General features: G+C 33.8%; 2 protein-coding genes across 2 annotated transcripts; both read right to left on the bottom strand.

Annotated features, from left to right (window-relative positions):
- Window positions 1-3,856: 3,856 nt before the first annotated feature.
- LOC133675347 (cytochrome P450 89A2-like) lies at window positions 3,857-5,750 on the bottom strand. Its single transcript, XM_062096699.1, has one exon. It carries the CDS (start codon window positions 5,712-5,714, stop codon window positions 4,062-4,064), a length of 1,653 nt encoding a protein of 550 aa, XP_061952683.1. The 5' UTR covers window positions 5,715-5,750; the 3' UTR covers window positions 3,857-4,061.
- Window positions 5,751-9,164: 3,414 nt separating this feature from the next.
- Window positions 9,165-19,561, bottom strand: LOC133675069 (pleiotropic drug resistance protein 3-like). The gene is made up of 24 exons (XM_062096347.1): window positions 19,170-19,561; window positions 18,788-18,911; window positions 17,842-17,924; window positions 17,321-17,405; window positions 16,786-16,945; window positions 16,579-16,655; window positions 16,437-16,490; window positions 16,239-16,329; window positions 15,827-16,128; window positions 15,463-15,744; window positions 15,053-15,366; window positions 14,466-14,626; window positions 14,286-14,389; window positions 13,620-13,773; window positions 13,392-13,529; window positions 13,158-13,231; window positions 12,752-13,084; window positions 12,353-12,643; window positions 12,042-12,125; window positions 11,796-11,929; window positions 11,495-11,722; window positions 11,125-11,296; window positions 10,224-10,478; window positions 9,165-9,824 (listed from the first exon to the last, which is right to left on the bottom strand). Exons 1-24 carry the CDS (start codon window positions 19,559-19,561, stop codon window positions 9,558-9,560), a joined length of 4,359 nt encoding a protein of 1,452 aa, XP_061952331.1. The 3' UTR covers window positions 9,165-9,557.
- Between the last annotated feature and the right edge of the window lie 469 nt (window positions 19,562-20,030).

The following is a 20,030-nucleotide window of genomic DNA, read 5'->3' as shown; positions in this document are numbered from 1 at the left end:
TTTTAATCTTAAATTAAAAAAAAATATATAAAGAATATAGTGAATATTTGAAGTATGTTGGTCTGGCTCGAAGCTGAATATAGTTAATATTTTGAGTATCTTATCTGGGTTGAAGCTACAAGAGCCTTGGCCCTAGAGGTGGTATCAATAATATTAAGTTTGGTGGTTCAGCCAAATTTAATATTCTTGCATCTACTGCAAAGCTGGAACTAATATTTTTAGGCCTGGTTAACGGTAAAGTCAGACCTAATAGAATTGAATCGAGTTGGAAACCTTATTCAATATCCTTAGATGATGGATATGTTGTAAAATAGGCTCATTATCCTATAAAAATATATTTTTTAAAAAATATATTAAGATAATATCTTTTATATCATCACATCAAAATGATACAAAAATATAAAAAAAATATTAATTTTAAATAAACAAACAAACAAACAAATAAAATTTAATTTTTTAAAAAAGCATTTTTAAAAAGAAAAAAACATTCAATAAGAAAATTTAACTCAACCTCTAATGAAAAAAAAAACTTATCATCACCTAATTTTTGTACAATATAAAAAAAGTCTTATCAATTTATTTTCTTTTTACAGTATGAAAAAAAATTAAATAAGAGAAAAAATATTTCAACAAAAAATATGTTGAGATAATATATTTTTTTATTTTTTAAAATCTATTTTTATATCATCATGTTAAAATATAAAAATATCAAAAAAATATTAATTTGAAGTAAAAAAATAAAAAAAATTTAATTTTTTTAAAGCATTTTTAAAAACCAAAAACAAATATACTTTAATAACCAAGCCTTAAATGAAATTTTTTTTTATCATCATCCAATTTTTATATAATATTAAAAAAAATTTCATCAATTTATTTTATCTTTATAATATAAAAAAAAAGAAGAAGAAGAAGAAGAAAGATAACATTGACTTAGGTCATCTTATCTATTCCAATGTTCGTTGAAAAGAGAGTTTCTAAAAAATAGTGTTAAAAGAGTTGAAGTTGTTGGGCCTGTTGATAAAGGCATGTGACGACACGTGCAGCACATTTTAGCGACTCTTTTGGTGGGCTTCTACCTTTTGTTTCATAAGAGGTTTTATACTCATAATAGGCGGTGATGTTTTCTTTAAGATAAATACCTTATCATGTCAATCACCCACTTAACACTAACATTAACAACAAAAAAAAAAAAAAAGTTTTTTTCACTCCTCGTAAAGCACTATTTATTAAAATATTGCTTTGTTTTATTTTTTTTAATTAATATTTTTTTAAATCATTATTTAATATTAATTTTTTTATTAGGTTATCTCACTTTAATTACACGGATCACAAAATTGATGAGTTAACTTGGTTGATTCAGGTTTTTTTTCTTTTTCTTAATTATTTTTTCCTCTAATTTCATTATTTAATATTGGGTTAATTGAAAATTAAACTTTATGATTTGTTTTATTTTTTTTTTATTGGGTTAATCCAGCCTTAAGATCCAAGAATGATGCTTAATGGGTTAACTCGAGTTAACTCAGGTTGTTTTTGTGTTTTTTTTAATTGATTTTTTTTAATTTTATTATTCAACATTAATTTAGTTGTTAATTAAACTTCATAATTTATTTTGATTATCTTTCTATGGGGATATCTTGGTTTTATGATCAAGGTTGTGGGTTTTGACATTTTAACCCTAATTAAATCATGTCGTTTTTTTATTTTTTTTCTTAGAAGTTATCTTGGTCTTATGACTTGAGTCACAAGTTATTTAACATTGGATCTGCTTTTTAATGGTTTATCCTCGTCTCATGACACAAACAGCAGGTTTGGTGGATTAACTCAGTTGACTCAATTTTTTTTTCCTTTTTTTAATCGACTTTTTTCTCTTCTAATTTCATCGTTTAATATTGTGTTTGATTGAGAATTCAGTTTCATAATTTGTTTTGGTTTGCTTGTTATTAGGTTATCCTGATCTTATGACTCGGGAATAGTGCTTAACGGGTTAACTCGAGTTGACTTGACTCATTTTGTGTCATTTTTTATTTAAAAGTTTTTAAAATTTCATCGTTCAATATTGGGTCTAACATGGTCGATTGAGAATTGAACTTAATTATTTATTTTGATTTGCTTTCTATAAGATTATTCTAATCTTATGATTAGAGTCATGAATTTGACAACTTAACCTAAATTCAATCAAGTCATTTTTTTTTACTATTATTGTCTGTGTCTAATTATAAAAACCATCAAACATTCAAGACTGAAAAAAATCATAAAATTGACGAGTTTAGATTGCTAAAAAAAAAAAGGCTAAATGATATTATCACACAAATATCATTTTTAGACAAATATAATGCTCTTTTTGATACTAAAAATAATAATTATGAGTCTTGTGTCATTTCTGTCCAAATAATCATCTCAATCTAATAGTTTAAGTTGTTAAGTGAGGTCTCAAGATATAATTTATATTATTTTCTAACATAGTCACTTAAGTGAAAATCTTTAACTTGCATATGTTCACACTATTTTATGCTTTGTTTTTATTAAATAAATAAGAATGATGAGATTCAAACTCGTGATAACTTGATTATCAAAATACTGATACTATATTAAAGAACCATTTTAATTTTAAAATTTAAATAGTAGATAAGATTCTAAGATATATATATATATATATATATAAAATTCTCTGACAACCTTCACTTTCTAATATCAATATTATTGGCTCATAGTGGGGTTACCATGTGAGACGAAGAGCATATAATAATGTACAATGGTATAAGGCTCATTTAGTGGCTCATAGATATAATATACTCAAAGAATCCTGGTGTGGATTTTGATGAGACACCGTTTAGCAACTTGCCTTTGTTCATAGAAAGAGAAAACACGAATCCTTCAACAGTGAAGGAGGAGGAATACCCTCTGCTCTACTTATGCTCCCAACTAATTTGTCTCTCATTCTTCTGTCTTAGCAAAGCTGCAATTGCAGCCACTGCTGCTACCCTTTAGCAACTTACTCTCTCCTTCTATTTCCTGACAAGCACTCTACAAGCTTCGAATTTGCTCTTTTTGTTTGGGCATATTTATAGTCTTCAATTGGTAACAATTACATCTCTTCGTCACTGATTTTGGCCACCCAACTTATGCCAGATTTCTTGCCAATTCTGATCACCATCCAACCTTCTTGAACTGTTATGCAAGGTAGCCAACAGTTAAGGTTAACATGTTGTAACTAGTAAAGTTAACTTGATAACTATAAGTTAGGGTTTAATATAAATATATATTATGTAACTCTACTTTGACATATAGAATATAACTCCTTATTCATGTGGATTTAGTTACATTTATCGAATTATGTTAAATTTGTGTGTTTTTCTTGTTTTTTCTCCTGTGCAATATTTATCTTATGGTCTTAAGCAAGCATCACAAGCTTGGTTTCATCGCCTTGCTACTATATATATTCTCAAATAAGAATTTTGTTCCACCAAGGCAAACCACTCCCTGTTCACTCGTTCAAGCATCACTCATGAACTAAAATGACAGTAATTTATATTACTGTAAGTAGATAACAATATCTTTTACATCCTTTTTAAATTGTCTTTTACTAAGCTTAAAAAGTGTAGAGAACCAGCATCATTCACAGAGATCCCATCAAGGTTGATATTTACGCTAATATTCTATTTGATTATTTTATTAACGGATTCGCGGACAGAAACATCCATTAAAAAATAGTCATCGGTGATTTCTAGTTGGCTGATAAGTCTATCATTAATAAATTTGGAGAAGATTTTATAGGCAAACCATACACGCTAAAAAAAATTACTTGTTTTATTCTGTCGATGATAATTCTCTTGTGTAATTAACATATCACCCGATAGAGAAAAACCGTATATATTGATATAGTGATCATAATACTTTATTTTTATTTGAGTGTGTTGCGGGACAACTATGGATGCATGACCATGGTGTACAATGTCACTGTACTGTAAGGGAGCAAACTGCTACTACTTTCGACGACGTCGGGAAAAGGATAGAGATGTAGGCTTGGGCCAGTTGAAATGCAGGGCATAACTAGTGCTTTTCTACCTTGGGGATAAGTGGACCTGCAATGGATTTCTCATCGCCATTATATGCTCTATCTTCTCGGACAAATCAACATCATTTCCGTCAACAGCCTTCCACTCATATTTCCAAACTAAATTAGCCACATAAAATTCCAGAAGAAGCATGGACAATTGGTAACCGGGACAAATTCTCCTCCCTGCACCAAATGGCATCATTTTAATCTCCCTACTCCCTGTGATATCAAATTCTTTCGTAATTCCGTTCTCACGATTCAGAAACCTTTCCGGCTTGAATGCCATGGGATCTTCCCACACCTTTGGATCCCACCCCATCTCGGCAACCAGGAAATTTATGGCTGCATTCTTTGGTATCAAATATTCATTATTCAAAACAAAATCTTCCGTCACCGCATGTGGAACCAGAAAACGTGCAGGAGAATGCCGCCTCAGGCCTTCCAAAATCACTGCTTTCAAATACGACATCTTTTTCAAATCAGATTCGTTGACCTCCTTCACATCTCCATCTCCAACAACCCCTTTAATCTCCATGAATAACTTTTCTTGAATTTTTGGGTATTTAACCAGATTTGCCATGATCCATTCCAAGGCAGTTGTGGTAGTATCAGTGCCCGCATTTAGAAATTCGCCGCATAAATTAGAAATTTCCTCCTCGTCGAGTTTTCTTTTATCATCGGGAAATTCCAGAGCTAATAATGTATCAACATAAGGTACAACATGATCATGGTGAGTGTCCATGCCTGTCCTCTCTTCCTCTTGCAACTTCTTTCTAGCTCTTATTAAGGGAATTGTTACATCTTGTACGCTTTGACGTAGCTGAAATAATTCCTCCCAGCGTCTACGCAACACGATCTTGGTCACTCTTGGCCATAAATTGAGCGTATCGAACCTCCGAGAACTCAAAAACGCTCGATGCACTACTTCCTGGATTTGTTTAATCTGGTCTTCATCAACCTTATCACCAAAACATATTACGCCTAACAGGCAAAAGATGGCATATAGAAAGTGCTCCCTCAAACAAACAGGCTGACCAGATTTTTCTAGGGATTCCAGGCGATTCTTAAGTATTTGTAGCGCCCAACGGCGGGAATGAGCGGAATATTTCGCGCAGGAAGGATGGACAACGTTTTTGGTAAGGTTTTGCCGCAGGAGACGCCAAGTCGGGCCATAGAAAGAAAGACTAACAAGTCGCCGATTGCTGCCGCGAAATCTTTGAGTCTCAGAAGCTGGTGGACGGCTAGCAAAGATGGCACCCTTTTGGATCAAGGCCTTGTGAGCGAGGAAGCGGTCAGCTATAAAGATGACAGGGCGAAAGCCGAAGTAGATAGTTAGGATTGGGCCAAACTTGGCATGTAGTGGGTTGAGGATGGAGTGGATATTAGAGGGAGATATGCGGCCGAGCCATAGGAAGTTGCTAATTACTGGAATCGATTGGGGGCTTGGAGGGAGTTTGTGGTGAGCGGGCTTCTTGCTGATGAAGTATCTGTTGAGAATGAATTTGAGGAGGCCGGGGATGGAGATGGAGAGGGAGATAGAAATGAGGATGAGGAACCAATGATCCATATTGACGTTGAAATTAACAAGTGATGATTTGTAGGAGGCATGGGAGAAGGTCTGTATATATAAACTAGCTAGCAGGATCAACAGGGACATTGAATTTGAGGGGTCCTCTCTACTCTCTAGAAGAAGCTTAACTTGATTAGCATATACGGATAACTTTCAATAATATCTCATTTAATTAATAAGTTTTTATGATCAATTTATAGAGATTTCCCTGTAATTAGATTTATTGAACATAAAATGAATTATTTCTATCATTTAACAGGAGGATTAAGTGCTCTAGATCAAGGATGTGGTGAACAAAATCTCATGTATCCATCCAGATCATTGACTTAGTATTGAGTGTGGTGCGGGGCAACTATGGATGCATGATGATAGTGTACAATGTCACTATACAATAATGGAGCAAACTACTGCTACTGCTACTGCTACAATGGATTAGAGATTCATTAATCTAGAAGGATAGCTGCCTCTCTTGTTTTTAGCAGCATGTGGAGTCCATCCTAGCCATTATCCGTAGCTGGTTCACTTGTTTTTTTTTAATACTTTCTGGTGTTATTAGTATAATCTTTCTAATAATATCATCAATAATTAGAGGCTGTATGGGTATGTGGCTGTCCGCCACAGATATAAACGTTTGGTTATAGAAAAAACGTAGTTAGAAGCGACCCATCAAAAATTCAATTGTGCCGCAGGTTTTGTAGAAGCAGCATTTTGCTGCTTATCATGGAGAAGAACCATTGAATAGTGGAGCATGGCTTCATTGTCGCGCTGTTTATTAAAGTGAATAGTTTTTTTTCTTAAAAAACCAGTGCAGTTAATTGTTTTATTTTTCTTTCGAAAAACTAATGCAGTGAATTTTAATTCACTCGTACTGTTCACGTAAACGTGAACAACACTTTTTTTTTTTTTGAAAAATTAGTTTAAGGTTAATTAAATTTACTCGTACCGTAATCTCAATTTTATTCCTGATAATATTTTACCTAATTTTATTGCACGCTGAAAAAATCATGGAAACTATAGTTCTTGTCGGATGAATTTTGTACGTAATGGAATTGTAGATAGTTTAATGAAACAATAAAAATTTTTATATATAAAGTATGATTTATTTCATGATATAATAACAATAGTTAAATCTATAATATTTAAATTAAAAACCATAAATATATATATATATATATATATATATATATATATATAAATTATTTTATAACCTCAATTTCAAAAGCATTCTTAACCAAACACATTAACTACTTTTTGTTCAAACCAAACATATATTTTTCCAACCTCAACTAGAAGTACTTTTTATAAAACAACTTTTTTCAAACCATAATTACAACAGCTACCGCAATACCAAACACACAAGCTTTGAAGAGCTTTTAAAACTTTTTTTTTTCTTTTCTATATTTGGGTAAATTTATTTTAGCAATTATTTTATTCCAAGCATTGATATTTTAATAACGTATTTACTAAACTATGTATTTCAAAAAAATAATTTAAAACTAAGTTATTTTACTAAAAACTCTTTTTTTTTTCAAACAGTTCTTTTTTTTTAAAAAAAAGAATCTTCTGTCACCTATAATTGGTGAAAACGAATGGAGACAAGAATAATAATTGGTCATAATGCTAAAGACCCACCCTTTCTAAGCGGGGTTTTTGGCCATTGGAAATGCTTCAAGATGTGACGTTTAAGAGGCGATGTTGGACACTGCAGTCGGAAAATTTTTTTAAGAAAATTTAATTTTTTTTTATTTTTTATTTTAAATTAATATATTTTTAATTTTTTTAAATCATTTTGATATATTAATGTTAAAAATAATTTTTAAAAAATAAAAAAAAATATTATTTTAATATATTTTAAAATAAAAAATATTTTAAAAAGTAGTCATTACACACTTCCAAATACTTTTTAATTAAATTTTTTTTTCGCACATTCATATCTTCTAACCAGTTTTGGCTTCCCATCCACACAAATATATATTGGTAAATTATATGGGTGAGAAAAAAAAAGTAGTTTAGAGGTGTAAAGATATTGTTTTTAAACTGATTATTTGTTACATACATCACCTTAAAGATACAATTTCTATATATCTATTTTCTCTAATGTTTTAAATGCTTAAGTGTAATATTTTTTTATTATAAATATTCTTATAATAAAATTAGTAAATTTATTAGGTACACAATATAAACTTATATTTATAAACACATAGAAAAGAGTGTTTCTGATGAGTCAATATTTTTTTATTATATATTTTATAAATAAAAATAATCTTAAAAACAAAACGGGTCTCGCAGATATGCCAAATTCAAAGAAATCAGGTTTAACAATTAGCTTAAAGTAATGTGAGTTTGACAAACACGCTAAATCCAAAGAACTTGAACTAGACAATCATTCAAGTTTAATACGATGTAGAAGTTTGGGCTTGATAGTTATCCAAGTTTAAGATGATGTGGGTCTAGCAAACATGTTAAATTCAAAAAACTTGGACTTTGTAGTTAGTCAAGTCCAAGATTGTAGTCAGTCAAGCTCAAGATAACATGAGTCTGACAAATATATCAAATCTAAAAAACTTGAACTTTGCAGTTGGTCAAGCTCAAGATAATATGGCTCTAGCAAACATACAAGACTCCAATAACTTAGACTTGGTAGTCAGCATAATATAAGGTTGTGTGAATCTGACAACCATGTCAGATCAAAAACATTTGGACATGACAGTTAACTAATTTCAAGATAACATATGTTTGACAAACATGTTAGATCTAAAGCACTTAGACTTAGTAGTCAATCAAGCTCAAGGTAATGTTGGTCTAGTAAGCATGCCAGACCCAAAAAATTTGGATTCAACCATTACCAAGTACTAAGGTAATATTATGATAGTAGCTTTCTATTTTTTTTTTATTTAAAGAGAATAGTTTTTATTTTTATTTTTTTATTTAGTATTATTAGGGTTTTTTTAATTTTTATTTAAAGAGAATATTTTTACTATTTTTTATTATTCAGTATTATTAGAATTAATTTTCTAGTTTTTCCGGTACAAAGGGCCTTTTGGCAAGTAGACATTGATGAATGGAAATTAAATATTTTGGATTTTCCTCATAGTTATAGTGTTATTGATTTTTAATGGTTTAGACCGATCAGAAACCATGCCATCCTTCTTTTCTGACCACATCAGAGTTTTTGTTTTTTAATAAATATATTTCTTTGTTATTTTTATTTGTCTTAATGTAGTTTAGGAATTTTATTTATTTTTTTTTGTTAAGTATCATTAGGTTTTTCTACTTAAAAGATAATATTTTTTCTATTTTATTTTTTTATTCAATATTATTAGGATTTTTTAGGTTTTTTTTTTGTGTGAATGATTGTAATAACTTTTTGATAAATATATTTTGATGAATAAAACTTAAATATTTTAATTGTTTTTTCATGATTATGGTATTATTGATTTTTGAGAGTTTTGATTTATAATAAATTTTGTTATCCTTCCTTTTTAACTATATCATATAAGAGCTAGGGGTGATGCTTGATCGCTTGTTATATAAATATTTAGTGGGTATGGTTGCTTTTCAAAATGTTTTTTTACTTAGAAATGTATCAAAATAATATTTTTTTATTTTAAAAAAATATTTTTGATATCAGCATATCAAAATGATCTGAAAACACAAAAAAAATTAATTTGAAGTAAAGAAAAAATTAAAATTTTTTTAATTTTTTTCAAAAGTATTTTTAAAACGTAAAAAGAAACAAATAACACGGAAAAACAAAAAGAAGTGCAAAAAAATGAAAAAAAATAATTGTACTCCTGCATATAAAATAAAATAAAATAAAAATTGCATGGGATAGTTAATATAAGTATGAATTAATGATACAACAACAGATGCGTCAATACAAAATCGACCTTCGATTACAAAAAAAAGAAACGATACAAAACACAAACTCTACCTTCTCTGAAAGTTGAGTCTTCCTATAAAATAAGCAAAAAGAGAAGCAGTGACAATGGGGAAGATTACTAGAACAACACCAACAACACTCAAAAAGCTGTGATGGAACCCAAAGTAATCCTCGATGAAATCAGAAAGAGCTCTGGCCTCGCCAAACACTGATATTTCTTCGTCTACATCTCCATATTGTGAGGTCAGCATGCCATTTAACGCCCAGGATGTGGGGCAAGTATAATACAGCCAAAGCCACCATTTTGGAATATGCTGCGTACGTACGTTGCCAAGCACAAATTAAGAACCATAAGTGATCAGTCAGTTTTGTATTTCAATCCCCTCTTAGTTAGTTCACACCATCTTGGTCAAGATCTTGATATATACGCAGTTTTCTTTTAATGGTTGGCAGCATTTTATTAATTTCGTTGAAATCATAAAACCTGAGAAATTAGATTTTGAAACGTAGCCATCTTTATCATGACAACATGCATATTTTTCTGTTCATGTGTCTTCATCAAAGGCAAAGCTAAAAGGCATGCTTAGAGATAATAAATAGTACATAGATAGATACTATGGTAGTTAATGTTTGTCTGCGCAGGCACCATGTTTCAAATTGCAATACATGTAAAAAGGCCCTCAGTAAGATAAATTGCTGGTCGGAAAGCTTACCGGTTTTGGGACAACGAAGCCGGAGAAAAAGTTGAGCATTGTGTATGAAAATGAGGCTAAAATGGCAGCCACTTGAATGTTTGGTGTCAATGACACAAGCAGCATCCCTTGGTAGTTGAAAAACAGCAATGTGCAGAACATGCTGTGGAAAGACCAGAATATCTTATAGGCAGACGACGAGTAACCAATCATAGGATATGTGATGATCAGATAAATGATTGATTGAGCGAGCAAGTATGGAACCTCAACTAGCACCTACAAAACAAAATAATAATAACATGCATGAGTAATACAAAACAAAATAATAATAACATGCATGAATATCCAATTTTGTTATTTTCCCTTGATTTTATATGTTATTTTCGGATTTTCTAATAGTTTTCCATTTTATTTAGGGATTATGATTTTTCAATCTTATTGGGGTCAATTTCAGTCCTATTTAAAGACCTGTTAAACTTCTAGAGAGGCAAAACTTATAAGACTTATAAGCCGTATTGCTATTTTTATACTTAGATGTCAGATATAACCTTCTTATTTCAGATTAACATCCAAAATGATCGAGCTTCTGGTGCAGGCATAGCTGATATTCCATCTTCCGTTTGATATCAAACATAACATGGCAAGTTGATTTGGTTCAAGTGTAAACTAGTTGAGATTCTAACAGGAACACCTAGGAACTGCCAGATATTTTACTTCAGTGATAAAATGCAACTGTTAGGGACTTCAACTTACAGGTATCCATGAGTTTTTACCAAATCGTCACCAGTAAACTTACAAGCTAAAGTGAAAGAGAAGGATTGAGTATATCTAGCTCATAAGTAGAGACATGAAAGCTAGTTTAAATTTCTCCATGTACTTGACAGGAAAGTAAACAATCTAGTTTTCGAAAGAGATCTGAAACCTGAGCAAATGAATAGGCCCACGAAGAATACATCCCAGCAAATCTTTCCCGGTACAAAACAGTCCTCTCTGTTGTCACAAAAGGCAGGACTGAGGAGCAATTGTTTATGCCAAAGAATACGATGACTGCGTACATAGAGCCGGCTATATTGAACAAATCCTGCTCGTTTTTTCTACAAAATAAGAACTAAATTATCATGAAAATGCCTCTCCATAAAAGCACTGCCAGAAACTAAATGTCAAAGCATCTAAGAAACATTTTATGAGCAACATGACTTTTTTCTGAAAAAAACAGGATAAAGGAAAGAAAAACGTTTTATACAGGTTGTAAATTTTGTGGTTTGTAGAAACATCAATGCTTATTGACTTACATTTTCTTTCCTTGCTGCCAGTACAGCAGGCCAAATAGGGAAGCTCCAGAGGACATGAAAACAATGCGCGCAAGGTTATAAGAAGGACTTCTCCAATAGGACAAGTTTTGTTTCCACAGGCATGCTTTGAGTTGCTCCCATCCATTTTGTGGAAAACGAGTAGGAAAATGCAGTTCTTTGGAACCAGGAGTTGGTGAACTCAATTGCTTGACCAAATCTTCATTCTCCCTGCAGTCAGAGGGTAAGGTTATTATTCCTTCTTAATATCAGTGCTATAGATCATCATGGTTTGTGTACTTACTGATACAAGGTAGACCCTTCATAAATTCGACCAAAATCTACACCAAGTTCAGCCTCTGCAGATTGAGAAGTAGCTTCTAAAATCCATGTTGCAGGATTGTAATTGTCCTTAATCTTAGGCACACCAGGAATACTCTATCCAATGAAGTCAGGAAAATAGAATCAAGGTTGATGAAGAAGTCTGTCAGCTACCAGAAGTACCTGAAAGACAATGACATCAAAAACAGAGAATTTCGCGACAACTAACCTCAAAGTACTCAATCACCCTGCTTGACCGCTGGCCTAATGGTCCAGAATAGATTATGCGTCCTCCGATTTTCATTAAAATCAACTGCAGTAGAGAGTAGGATGTGTCAAAACCTCAATTATATGCACTATGATCTCAGATATGGATATTAAAACTTTGATAGCTTTAGCTTTGCCGTTTCAGCCATCGATGTCTGTGTGCACTGGCAGATGACTTGGCTTCAGGTGGTATGGGTAGACGGGTTCTATTCTTACCAAACCAATGGTGAAGAAGAAACAAGAGTATCAATGTTATCATTACTTTAGTTTTACCTCATCAAATGCCTCAAAGATATCAATACTTGGCTGATGAATGGTGCAAACTACTGTTCTTCCCGTTTCAACTATATTCTTTGCTGCTCTCATAACTATTGCAGCTGCTCTTGCATCTAAACCCGAAGTGGGTTCATCCATAAATATGATAGATGGATTGGCAACAAGTTCCACTGCTATAGTCAACCGCTTACGCTGCTCAGTTGATAAACCGCTAACTCCTGCCATGCCTACTAAAGAATCTTTGATCTCATCAAGCTCGATAGTGTCAATAACTTCATTTACAAACTCCTGTAAAAAAAAAAAAAAGTTGATCATAAAAACTTGTAGTACAACCCAGTCTTAATGATTAAGGTCCAGGAACAAAACTATTAGTTCATCTTTTAAAGGGTATCATACAGTTTTAGTTCTCGCATTTATCTCAGGTGGGAGCCTCAACCAAGCAGAGTATACCAGAGATTCTTCTACAGTAATTTGTGGGGAATGAATGTCGGTTTGCTCACAGTAACCTGATATTCTAGCAAATGAATCCTGAACCTTTAGATACCCGCCAATTCTAATCTCTCCCTCAATGGTACCACCTGTTTTCCTTCCAGAAAGAACATCCATAAGAGTTGTTTTCCCTGCTCCACTAACACCCATCAATGCCGTGAGGATGCCAGGTTTGAATGCACCAGTAATGTCAGAAAGAAGCTGAAGCTTCTTCTGTTGATTACCACCTTTTCGCATTTCCTGAGACAAGTATAACAACATTTTTTAGACAAAGAAACTGCATTTTATGACTGTCGAGAATTATCTTGGTTACCAGTGGCGTATCAACGTAGTACTGAACATCCGTAAATGTCATAGCAAGGGGCTCAAAAGGCAAAACCATCCTTCCTGCAAAAATTATTGATTGCAACAGTTGTAAAGATGTGGAGACATCTCTCTATCACTCTATGGCCAATGTAGATTACCATGAAACAGTCTACAAAGACAAAAGCTTCTGTACAAATGCTATATGTCAAAATTGATGAGAGAAGGAAGAAAACAAGCACACCCTTTTTGGTTTCTGTACTAGATTTAGCAGGTGCAGCAGTGAGGGTCATGTCCTTGTCAAAAAAATCGCGGTCATTTATTGTTCCTTGCAGCTGATTGTACTTTTCACGAGAAATAATTGCACGAGAGTTTCCTGGGGCTGAATGAGGATCAATGTATTTGGTTAGCATGGATGCATCCACATATATATTATAAAGAAAACCCACGAAGCAGTGGAAGATGGACTCACGTTTTAAGAAGGTTAAAGCCATTGTGAAACCGATATTGAGAAGCACTGTCATCCCAATCAATGCACCAACTGATATCCAGTAAAAGTAGCCATGAAAATTTAATCCACGGCTTTCTAGTGTTTGTTGTCCGATGGATGTGTAACCAGAGACAACCTGTGTTTAAAGTCGAAGAGTAAATCAACTTCACTACATGGATGGCTAGGGTCCTTTTGTTTGTGCGGCCAACAGCATGGTTAGCCTCACAAAAAGCATCAAAATTATGTTTGTTTTTGCTTTTGCTTCTGCTATGGGATATAACCCTTCACATAAAAAAACACGAGCAAAATCAGCAAATTCATGTTTTTGCTGCTGTGTTTTTCGCTTTCCACTAAAAGCAAAAAACACAGTAACAAAAACAAACATACACAGGCCTGCACAAACAAACACAATTATATAACTCATTTTTGCAACTGCAGAATAATAGGAATCTCACACACCATCTGGATCGCCTAATCAATGAAAATATCTCAACAGAGTTGATTTATACCCAGTAGGAATATTAGATTCTCTTTCCAAAAGACATTTCTTCCAAATTACTACTATAAACCAAAAAAAAGAAAAAAACCGACTGAATTTGAGCCTTGGTGTCCAAAGAGTATACATAAGGATGAATACTTGAAAAGTACCTTTTCCCACCGAGGAGCAAGAAACTCATTGACAGTCAAACCTATCTCACCATATGTTAATGGAGAAATCCAAAATCCCCATGCCAGCCAAACAGGCATAGCGGCTGCAACAGCACAAACTATTAAGGAAAATCATTTGAACAATATCACAGGATTATGAGGAGCAGTATGAAATCTCACGTTTTGCAATTACGAAGCCACCAAATACTGAAGCAACTAATATAGCGAGAGAACCAGCTGCTGTTGAAGCAACCACAGTTTGGAAGACAGATGCAACAAACCGAAACATGGATGTTGATGTCAAGTGTACCAGAAAGAGTAGAAGGAACTGGCGGAGAAACCTAAGAAACACAACTACTCAGCAGATGAATAAAGAAATTCATGGCATCCAAAGTTCCTAAATAAAGAGTAGCCATAGTAACTGAAGTAGTTGAGACATTAGCTGGTTAACCTCAGCCAGAACGAATCTATAGCTTTCTCAACCTCCAGAAAACAGTAATAGCTCTTCTATGCATCCTATGAATGATGTACTATAAAAACTTCTTAGTGGATTCACATATACTCTCCCCAAGTTACTGGTTTTGCCTCATCATGGAAAAAAGTGTTTGAACTGACAATAGTATCACTTTTCGCAGCCAGAGAGCAGGTTCGTAAGTTGTTTTTTCATGCAGTATCAGGTATAGCCACATACCCACTCTTTTGCATCATATTTACCAGTAAGTTTAACTTTAAGTGCTTAATTTTTGAACCCCCCATCTAGAGCTCACCTTCCGAACTCAGGGCTGTAGCCGATGACGTAGTAAGTAAGAGCGGTCCAAACAAAAGCTTCCAAGAGTGAAACTGGAACTTTAAGGATAGCAGAAGGGATCGCATAAGCCCAAGCAGGATAAAAACATAGCTCTCTGTGTTTATAAAAAACTGCAAGTCGAGAGACAGTCATCTGCAGCTCTGGAAATCCATCTACAAGTAAGATAAGCAGTCCATAGAACAAAGCACCCATGTAATAGCTTGCATGGATCGCATCAATAGCCATTCTTGTGCGCAGTAAGACAGTCATTGTTATTGAAGCAATGATAAATAGCTGTGCAAAGAAGCAGGGATGTTTTCCGATAAGCTGGCTGGTTTTTTATAAGTAAAAGCTAAAAGATTTGCAGATGATGGGTATAATGAAAGATACCTGTGTAGTTTTGAATACATATATAAAAGAATTCCTTTTCATTAGAAGAAATTCTCTTACACTGCAAGCTTTAAACATTTCCCATTTTGTTAATGAGTAGCTTGTAAAGGATAAAGCACTCTTGTGGTTTTTAGACTTATCAAATGGCTTCGAGATCTCTTCCTCTAGATTCTTGCCAAGCTGACTTTCTTTGAATTTTTTAACAAACTGGTCAACTGAAACATAACTGTATGGTTGTTCAGTAAGGAACCAATATTGTCCTTGATCTTTTCTGGAAATAACCTGGAGCAGAGCGAAGGAGTAACACAAGTCAACTTTAAAATGAAATATAAATGGAGAGACAAACAGAAGCTTGAAGACCCACCTCTTGAAGGAAGTCTGCAACACCTTTTCTTTCAGGGCATCTAAACCCACAGTCCTCAAAGAATTTGCAAATACTAGAACGTGGGCCGTGATACACAATCTTCCCTTCTGTCATTAGAATGATGTCATCAAAGAGATCAAAGGTCTCTGGTGCTGGTTGAAGTAATGAAATCAACACAGTAGCATCCATAATATGAGACAAATGTTGTAGACAAGATATAATTTGTAAAGTGGTTGAGCTGTCTAAGCCATTTGATATTTCATCCATGAAGAGTGCTCTTGTTGGCCCGACAATCATCTCCCCTGTAACACAAAGGGAAAAAATTCACAGGCATCAAATGAAGTTCAGCATCTTGAAGATCTTGAGGAACACATTCTCTGAAGTATCAGTTCTTATCTCAAGCATAAAATACCTGTAGTCAGCCGTTTCTTCTGACCTCCTGAGATACCTCTTCTCATGGCATCGCCAACCATTGTGTCGGCACAAATATCAAGTCCAAGAATCTGAATGAAAGGGTAGGATGAAAAATATTGTAAAACAATAGGATGTTTGGACAATAAGCAAATGGAATGTAAGACTTCAGCCCTGTGGAAAAAACCTAGTAAATTACCTTCAATATGTAATCTGTCTGAAGGTTACTTTTCAATCCCTCAACTGATATTGCCTGACCACAAAAATAAAGTAAATAAATTCTTCCAAAACATGTAAGCGAACCTTCTGAATATCCAAAACATGGGATCCACCATGTCTACCTTCATGTAGGCATCCACATCAGAATCTGGAAGTATTCCTGCCTGCTTCTCCCTCCTACTGACTTCCATCATGATCTCTTTCATGAAAGGACAGCAAATAACATAAGGTTTGCCGGGAAAATGAGAAGGTACTCTACAGAATCACGTTGAGAGTTTGATTTCAATTAAAAGAAAAAATCACTACTTTTGTCTATAAAGAATTCTTACCAGCTCGGCTTCCTGCTCCCTGACAACGTGCTGAAAAATCAATTGTTTCTCTCACTGTCATCTCTGGAATATGCAGATCATATTGGCTTACATATGCAGAGGATTTCTGAGGAACAAACTCTTCCAATTTGTGACCATTGTAAGACATTTCCCCAGCAACCTTTATAAGAAGGTATGGATCAGTGAGTAACTTAAAGCTGAGCCGATCCCTTTTCCACATAACAATTTTAATTGTGGAGAAATTTGAGAGCTTTAGGCAGCAGTGCAAGCAGCAATCTCACAAATATAGTCAAGTATGATGCATTTCAGATTTTATTGAATATAATAATGGGTTCATGGATTTCAGTGAAATAAATTTCAAGTGAATCAAATCTCTACAAAGACCAGAATTGTTGAGACAATAAGGTACACGATTAACTTCCAAAAATTTCTAAACATTTCCTGAGTCAAGATTCTCTATGGAATTCCCCATTACTGTTCTTTAACTCTGTTGAAAATTATTTTTCTCTTATTTGTGTCATAGAAGCAATAAAACCTTCAGAGAATGGCTTAGTTTCCCAGAGAGAGCCAACAACATAGTAGTTTTTCCACATCCTGGAGGGCCGAGCAATAAAGTCATCCTGCAAAAAAAACATGAACAGCAAGTGAAATTGAAGTTATCATGTCAGATTCGGTACATTTCTTGTTTCCAACTTAAGTAATGAAGCATATGAGCAAACACACATTGATACAACCCCTGTGAAGGCTAGAAAGTTGCTTATTAGAATAAACAACCCAATTACTTAGTTCCCTTAGGACTCATACGAATACTCTTTCCCGAATTACACTATAGATTTTTTTTAATCTCAAAGAGAAATCTTCAATTTAATTAGCCATTACTACTTGTGTCTTTTTCTAGAGAACTGCGCGAATAAATGGTGAGTCAGAACAGCAATTTTGTCAGTGGCCATCGCTATGTTGCTGGTTTAGCATGTGGGAAGGAATGAGATTGAGGGCTCAAGTGCTCCTGTTCTACTATTAATTGAACATAGTAAATCCCAGCTATTTGAAGGCTACCTTCCTGGCTTAATAACGCCACTGACATCTTTTATGATGCTTATCTTGGTTCGTTGTTTCGAACATGACAGATTGGCAATCCCCTGTCACAAACAGAAATAGTTTAGCTTTTAGCAGTTTATAAATGGAAAAGTAATGCAAAAGCATCCCTAATAAATCAGAAATTTACATGGAAAAATGAAGACGAGATAACTGGTGCTAAACGAGTATCAAGAGAGTTGAAAAGGTTCATAACAAGCTCCGATTTCAGGATTATCTTTAAAGGAAAAACTGCACTAATTATGAGCAAAAAACTAGGCATCCATATATCCCTAAAACGTTATATGTCTCTTGTTTTCAACACATCAAACGGTGCAGGATTTGGAGCTTCCTACCAAGAGTTATGGTCATTGTTCTGACAAGTGCGCAGGCTGATAAACCATTCTGCAGATCGAAAAATCCTGCTGCCATATTTTGCAACATGCAAGACTGCCCTCTTTTTGTCAATTAACATTCAATGGAGCTTTGACAATCTTGCCTCCAAATTTCTTTCCATGTCAGTAGCCTTATTAGTCAATAAAAAAAGCAACATAGGCTAACTAGAGAGGCTGGACATGGTGACAGAATTTGTGTTGAAGAATCTGCCCCTTGGATTTCATTTCTGCCTTCTACTTTAGCTAGATGGAAAACTTGTCTAGGTTTAGAATTTCTTGTTCGTTGTTTTCCTAGCTTGGAGGGTTTGTTTCAAGTATAATTAAGTGTGTTTCATCAATTTAGAATATTAAAACCAAGCTAGCTGAGCTAGTTAAGTGTGTTTCAACACTCTCAGACTTGCTCCACCTTGCATTGAAGAAGAAAGACAATCGTTTCAAGTTAAAATTTTGCAATTTTCATGTTGTAAAAGATGATCCAAAGGTTAATAGAAAAACACTTGGAGAACTTATTCCTCTTACATGCAGATACTTACAGAGAGAATGCTCTTGGCAGTGTTCCATAGAGTGGGGAGAGGCTTTCCCTGAACTATCTCGCATTCTGATTCAACGCACAGATTTTTGTATCTCACTTCTACAGTGGGCAACTGCACACCAACTCTGAAAAACATAATTATAACTAGATCAATAAAAAGATTAGATTTAATATCTGAGAGACATCTATTGATCATATTACATATGTGGAAAATATACATTAAACATGAAGGAATTGAAGTTAATATGTGCACGTAGAGTCTAATATTTCAAGGAATTCTATCAGTTTGGTACTCAGCACAGCAACGTTTCCAATTGTACTTTAATATGTATGACTAGACTGTCAGCACACGTTTCAAAAAGGGCAAGTAGAAAGGTAATTACTTGTCAATTCTTTTCCTAAGTTTATGCAACAATCGGAGGTTATCATTTTCAATGTGTTTGATGAGCTTCTCAATGAACATATGCCGTTCTTGAGCTCCAAGTTTGGCAACATTAATAATTCTCTTCCCCCCCTTAACATCTCCATTTCCAGCGGTGCCATCTTGCTCCTCAAATAAAGCAGTGGTAATCCGTTCAAAGGTTGGTAATCTCTCAACATCAACCCATTGTGACACATCTTCATCATCAGCATCCCTACCATGCTCAGATTTCACAGTTGAAACGCTACGAAAACTCGACACATGACTCCTGAATGAGGTCCTTATGCTTCTTCCAATCTCTGCTAACTCAATCCGAAATGACTCTATCTCATCAGGGCCAGCCAGCTGAGCCATTGTCAGATAAACAGAAAGACTCTTCGTTATATATATATATATATATATATGAATATATATATATATATATTCATGTCGATGAAGTAATGGAATGCGTCATAGATTTATGCTGCTGCTGCAGAGAGTCGTAGCTATTATTCACGCTGTTTGTAGACATAAAATAAGAGTCGATGTTTAACTCATGCTTGCTGGGCTGCCAGATTCTTGCACATTGGTTTTATAAAGCTGTATAGGACAAGGTGAAATCAGCACATATTATTAAATACAAGACATCAAGTTCCATTCAGCTAATATTATAATTATAAGCATGAACAAGCATCCAAACTCTCATATGTACAGAGATTGTTGCCATTGACTTTCTTTATTAACACGCGCGCACATCTATATGGGATGTTTACATTTTTTTTATTATCTCATGTTACAGAATTCAAAATGAAATTACTTTAATACCCAGATCAGTTCAAGAACA

Source organism: Populus nigra, chromosome 16 (genome assembly GCF_951802175.1).
Source record: "Populus nigra chromosome 16, ddPopNigr1.1, whole genome shotgun sequence".
In the NCBI taxonomy this organism is placed as follows: Eukaryota; Viridiplantae; Streptophyta; class Magnoliopsida; order Malpighiales; family Salicaceae; genus Populus; species Populus nigra.
Note: the sequence above shows the minus strand (reverse complement) of the source record. Positions and strands in the feature narration are given on the sequence as shown.

What these genes read in the sequence shown, in the direction of transcription:
- LOC133675069 (XM_062096347.1), bottom strand. Translation starts at nt 19,561, where the DNA reads ATGGCTCAGCTGGCTGGCCCTGATGAGATAGAGTCATTTCGGATTGAG. An exon ending in CTTAGGAAAAGAATTGACAA is followed by an intron (nt 18,912 to 19,169) that starts GTAATTACCTTT and finishes TATGTTTTTCAG; the next exon opens with AGTTGGTGTGCAGTTGCCCA. An exon ending in TCTTTGAGGCATTTGATGAG is followed by an intron (nt 12,126 to 12,352) that starts GTAAAACTAAAG and finishes TCTCTACTGCAG; the next exon opens with TTGATTTTAATGAAAATCGG.
- LOC133675347 (XM_062096699.1), bottom strand. Translation starts at nt 5,714, where the DNA reads ATGTCCCTGTTGATCCTGCTAGCTAGTTTATATATACAGACCTTCTCC.